Below are 5,930 nucleotides of genomic sequence, written 5' to 3' on the forward strand. Positions count from 1 at the left end.
TACAGGGGGATAGAATTCTACCAAGTGTTATGAAAGAGTTACATGCCAAAAGTAGAAATCTGGATTGTGATTTGGAGACGAGTGATGAGTCTATAGCAGAAGTGACTGAAAGAGGCCCATGTGGGAAGAGGCATGTAGTTAGCATTGAAGAAAGGACATGTACATGGAGAGAGTAGCAAGTGTCTGGAAAGTCTTGTGCACATGCATTGTGCTTCCTCTCTGCAATTAGGTTCAAGCTTGAACCTTATGCTGATGACTACTATAGTGTATTCAAGTTTAAAGCTGCATACGCTCCTCGCATACTTGCCTTTACTGACATATCTCAATGGTCAAAGAATACTCATGACTTCTATTTGCATCCACCAATTCTGAAGAGATCTACAAGTAGGCATAGGACTGAGAGGATGAAGGGTGGTGCTGAAGGGAAATTCAAGGGTAGGAAGGGTAGGCATAAGTGTCCTATTTGTAAGGGGTATGGCCATTCATGGAAGAAATGCAAAGAGGCACATCCAGAAGCTAAAGAAGTTTATGCTGAGTTTCAAAGAAACGGAAATTAAATTTTTAATACCTTTCAGCAATAACATCACTTGACAATTGTTTTTTGAATTTGCATGAAAAAAAAGGAAATTGCTACTTGTACTTCCTCTCTGCAGTTAGCTTTAGCTTTCGTGCCACTATTGAGCAAGATGGTGATGGTGAACAAGATGGTGGTGCCTCCATGCCTATTGTTGAGGCTACTACACCACCTACCAAGCGAAAGAGGAAGATTATACTGGTGTCGCCGGATAGTCCATCCATGGGGACTTGAAGTAGAAAAAACTACTTATCTAATTTGTTGTATTCCTCTTTAATTTGTTGTTCATGACGATGTATTGAAGGCTTAGTTGAAAACTGACCATGTAATGTGAATTTGCTACTATGAATGTGTTATTGTGCTCTCATTAGATAGGTGGACATGCTACTTGAATATGTAAATCTGCTCTCATTTGAGAGGTGGACATGCTATCTATATGTGTCGATTTACTCTCATCTGCTCATTTGGACATAATGAGTGTGTTTGGGATGATTCGGTCCCATCTGGACATGCAAGTTGCGGTTGCAACGCATGCACCAGCAGGCCAAACTAGCAGCAGCAGCTCTGCGCAAGGCTAACCGCACCAGGGGAAATAACAGTAGCAGTTGCAAGAGCTGCGCAAAAACCACCAGTAACAGCATCGCAAAAACAGCAGCAACAAGGAGAGCCAATATTCAGGGCAAAAGTGTCATTCTACAGTAACTAACGTAGCTCTAACGGTGCTGATGGTTTAAAAGGAACAAAGGTGCTATTCAATAGCATAAAAGTAAAACAGAGATATTCAATGATAAATCTTGAATCCCGCTGCTATTCGATGATAAATAATAGAATTTCTCAAAAAGAAAAGCCCACCCACCCTGACGCCGCCTCCAGAACCGTCTTAGGAAGCGGTCACACTGACAGCCACGCACAACCACACAGCCGACGCAGACACCTAGCGTGGGCACCTTCCCCGCTAAAGCGCCCCGACCCCACCCCCCCCCCCCACCTTCCCCCGCTAATGCCCCCATTCCATTCCCCACCCAATCTTGCGGTCACAAGTGGCCGCGCACCGATGGCGCCGACAAGCTTCCGCCACGCCGCTGCAGGCGGCGGCGGCGGTCGTCCCGCCGGCTGCAGCGGCGGCTTGGACGCCGCGCTCTGCGACGACCTACTGCAGGAGGTGTTCCGCCTCCTGCCGCCCGCTGCCTCGCCGGCCGTGTCCCTCGTCTCCCGCCGCTGGCTCGCGCTCCTCAGGGTCGCCACCTCGTCCCTGACCCTACGTCTGCCTGCCTCCTCCGACGCCCCGCCAGCGGCGGCGACCGTCGCCGTCCTGCTGTCGCACTACCCGTACCTCTCCGCCCTGACCGTGGTCTCCACCGCTGTGCCGGCCGGCGACGCCGACTCGGTGCTTCTCGCTGTCGCGGCCGCTCCGTGCGCCGCCCGGCTCTCCGTGCTGCGGTTATTGCCTGATTCGCCGGTCTCCCCCACCGCGCTGCTCGCGGCCTGCCCTGCTGTATCCAGTCTGACGTCGCTCCACCTCACGGCTGTCCGCCCCCTGTCTTTCCACTGGCTGGCGTTCTTGCCCTGCCTCAAGTCCTTCGCCCTCGTCAACTCCGCTGCCAGCGTTGACTCTGACGGCTCAAGCTCGGATGACGACGACGGCCAGGGCGAGGCCGCAGGGGCGTTACCGCTGGAGAGGCTATCACTTTGCGGCATCCGCTCGAGTGACCGCGGGCTCGGATGGTTGTGGCGACGGTGCGGGAGCCTCAAGTGGCTGCAGCTGCGTGCCTGCGACGGCACCGGGGACAGGCCCGTGTCGCTGGCCTTTGCGGGCTGCCTTGCTGGCTTGCTCGCGCTAGAGCTCCGTGCTTGCCGCCCAGTCGCCGACCGTGTCCTCCTCCTTGCTGCTGACCATTGCCGGACACTAACATCCCTCCTGGTTTATGACGGCGGAAGCAGCGAGGCACTCCACAGGTTTATCCACCAGCGCGGCGCGGGTTTGCACACCTTGGACCTTCGCCTACCGCTCGACCTGCACAATGATCACCTCCATGCAATTGGCGCCGAGCAAATTCACCGTGGTCAGGCCGCCACACATGGCCTGGCCGCCCTTCGCCTTCAGAGCTGTGTCCTTATCACTGGGGACGGGCTCCGCTCCCTCGCACAAACAGCCACTGGGGCGGGCATCGAAGAGCTCGCCTTGGTGAGCTGTGACGTTGTGGAGCGAGAGACTGGGCTGCTGACGTTCCTCGGTCAAAGCATGCGGCGTCTCCGTCGTATTGACTTGTCTTACAACGAGACATTGAGTGACAAGGTGATCGGTGCCATGCTGTCATCATGCCGGAATCTCATCGACATCAGACTCAGGGGATGCCGAGGCCTCACAGGAGGCTCCCTGGTCTCGTTGCTTAGGCACTGTGGGCAGTCACTGGAGATCCTTGACATCTCCCGCTGTCCTAGTATTGCAGTAGGCAATGTTGAACTCTTTGCACAGCGAGCTACTCGGTTGAATCGAATGATCATTGAGGAGAGCGTGATGTCAGAGGAATTGAAGGCAATTGCTCAGAGGAAAGGCCTGAAGGTTGGTTCATTGGCTTGGGAAGAATCATTCTAAAGTAAAGTTACCTCCTTCAGAATGCAACTCATGCGCACTTGATTTTATTGTTGCTTGAATGTTGGAATAAAACGTTGCTGCTTACATAAGTACTTGTGTATGTCATGACAAGCCTCTATTGGTTCCTGACATGTAAATTGAGCACTGAGCATTGTGCTATTGTATATGTTAAAATCACCCTAAAAGAATTGGTGTGGAAATAATACAGGAAATCTCAGATCCCCTGTTCTTTTATTGCAATGTGATATGTTATATTGTTGTGTAAATGCTGATGAAATTGCTCAGATACAGATAATCTGTTGAATTGCTGTATATTTGTGCAGATAGTGGTGAATATAGTTCACAGACTAGTTCGAATACTGATTACTGATTCAAATGAGAATTGTTCTCTATTCAAATGGGTTTGGACATCTGCATACTTTATGCACCTTTTTTAGCTGAGCCTTTATTTCCATCCAACTCAAATGAATCACAAAGATCCGTTGAATTCTGTTTGCCGGTGTGGATTTGTTCTAAGTTGTATAGAAGTATCGAATGGATGGATGTGTCATAAATGTAGGGCCATTCTGGCTACACCAGTAACATTAATTATTGAATCACATATGTGTGTATTTTGTCGGATTCAGGCAGTGGTCATATTAATTTTGCATTCATATCTTTAAGAAGAATGCAAACTGTGCCATATTTTCCTGCTCAAATTGTAATGAAGATGTCAAAGAGCAAGTGTACCAGCCTGCTAGGCCACAAAACAACTGAAGCGTTTGACCACATCTTGGTCAACGTCAAATCTTTGATAATGGGCTCTCTTCGAGAGTGTAAGATCATGTGATGAAAAATTATGTGATGAAAAATTAGTTTGATTGATGAAATTGGTAGAGCAAAATGATTTAGCATAATAATATTTAGTTGATGTTCATAAGTTGCTAAGATATGTTTGGATAGCATAGTTTGATATGCTATCATTAGTTGGATATGCTTATGTCAACGTGTTGGTTTTGCTTGGAGTTTGCGTGAACTGATCTTGAGTCAAGTAGGGAAGTTCTTGTGCTCGTACTCGATTGTTGTTTAATTCATGTACAGGTGTTGCTTGAAGGCGAACGTGATCGATGACGGATCGACGAACTAAGTTCAGGGAGGAACTGAGGTTTGGCGACTAAGTTCAGAAGGAATGGAAGTCGTGGTGATCGAGAATGTCATGCAGGACGTTCAAGCTGAGAAAACAATATATATAGAGATAAGGCTTCGCGATGGATGCAGGAGGCCATCTGATCGTGAGAGGTCGTGAAGAATAATTCATATTCAAGTTGGAGCAGGCACAAGGAAGTCATGTGGTGGCTGGACTTGAGATAAGAGTTAGTGTCGGAGACAGACTCTGAGTTGGTTATGTTTATGCATGTGTGCATAGGAGATGTGCATGCATGATTACATAAGAGTTGTTAGCTAATTATTCTTGATCCATATATCCGATTTACTCGATACTTATGGCGTTAGTTTCATATTTAAATCTAGTTTACGCTGATCAAAAGTGAGAACAATCTGACCAGTAGATTTTTCTCTATATTGTTTTTACTAGAGTTTGTGTAATCTATTTTCAGTGGAATATCGAGTTTAAATTGAGTTTCAATTTGGGTGAGTTAATCTTTGAATTTGGTTTCCGCAATCATTCACCCCCTCTGATTGGGTATTTTGCTATATTCGATGATACAATTGGTATCAGAGCCTTAATCCTTTCTAATTGATCTTAAATGGTAATTAGAAATATGGTTTCAGATAGGTATTTCAGAAAATCTTGTGTTTTCGATGGAGTTGATTTTTAGTTACGGAAGATGAAAATGGAGGCCTACATTCAAGCACAGGGTTTTGCCATTTGGGAAAAGGTCTATATACCAATTGTGGTCCCTGAGAATAATGAAGTGGCGGTACAGAATGTCTCATATCGAGGCGAACACCAAGGCAAGAAACATGATCATCCAAGGCTTGGGAAGGAGCGATTTCGATCGAGTAATACATCTCAAATCGATGTACGAGGTATGTAAAGCACTCTGTGATTATCATGAAGGTTCAAATACTATTAAAGAGGTACATCAAGATTTATTTAACAAAGATTACATGTGTTTTGAGATGAAGCTCGATGAGTCACTAGATGATTTCTTTGCTCGGTTTAATAAAATTCTTAGTAATTTACGTGTTGTATTATATATATTGTGCTGAGAATGCACGTCAATTACTAGGAGCTTTAGATATATCAGTGTGGGAGATGAAAGTTATATCTATTAGAGAATCTACTGTAATGAGTTTACTTACATTAGATGTACTTTATTCTAAATTGAAAACTCATGAGCTAGATGTTTTTTGTAGGAAGAATATTAATAAATTAATTGCTTTGGTCTTTCAACCGAGTATGTCTTATATTGAATCTTTTTCATCAAGTTTTTCAATATCTTCTATATTTTCACTAACCGATGATCAACTTGAGTGATTCCTGAAGAAGATTTAGCACTATTTTTACTTGGTTCTTTAAAGTATTGCAGAATGTGCGTATGAGGAAGAAAGAAAGTGGAGGTCCTCAAATATGCTATGAATGTGGTGATCTCAACCACATTCGCTCCAATTGTTCTAAGTTTGCAGATAAAGCATCAAAAGAGAAGGAGAAAATGAAGTGATCGTTCAACAACAAGAAGAAAAAGAACTTTCTTAACCGTAAGGTTGTGCATCGAGTTCTTTTAGCGCTGGAACAAGTTAACTTGAGTGACGTTAATA

The 5,930-nt window shown here is 45.6% G+C and overlaps 1 protein-coding gene across 2 annotated transcripts; it reads left to right on the forward strand.

Annotated features, from left to right (window-relative positions):
- Positions 1-1,581: 1,581 nt before the first annotated feature.
- LOC133886661 (uncharacterized) lies at positions 1,582-4,803 on the forward strand. Of its 2 annotated transcripts, none has more exons than XM_062326431.1 (2): positions 1,582-3,171; positions 4,251-4,803. In XM_062326431.1, exon 1 carries the CDS (start codon positions 1,629-1,631, stop codon positions 3,168-3,170), a length of 1,542 nt encoding a protein of 513 aa, XP_062182415.1. In that variant the 5' UTR covers positions 1,582-1,628; the 3' UTR covers position 3,171; positions 4,251-4,803. The 2 variants fall into 2 exon arrangements, with proteins under 2 accessions (XP_062182415.1, XP_062182416.1); XM_062326432.1 differs by having other exon boundaries at positions 4,264-4,803.
- Positions 4,804-5,930: the final 1,127 nt, after the last annotated feature.

The sequence above is a fragment of the Phragmites australis genome, chromosome 12 (genome assembly GCF_958298935.1).
Source record: "Phragmites australis chromosome 12, lpPhrAust1.1, whole genome shotgun sequence".
NCBI classification, from domain to species: Eukaryota; Viridiplantae; Streptophyta; class Magnoliopsida; order Poales; family Poaceae; genus Phragmites; species Phragmites australis.

Bases quoted from the DNA above. Each gene is read 5' to 3' on its own strand.
- LOC133886661 (XM_062326431.1), top strand. From the start codon at position 1,629: ATGGCGCCGACAAGCTTCCGCCACGCCGCTGCAGGCGGCGGCGGCGGT.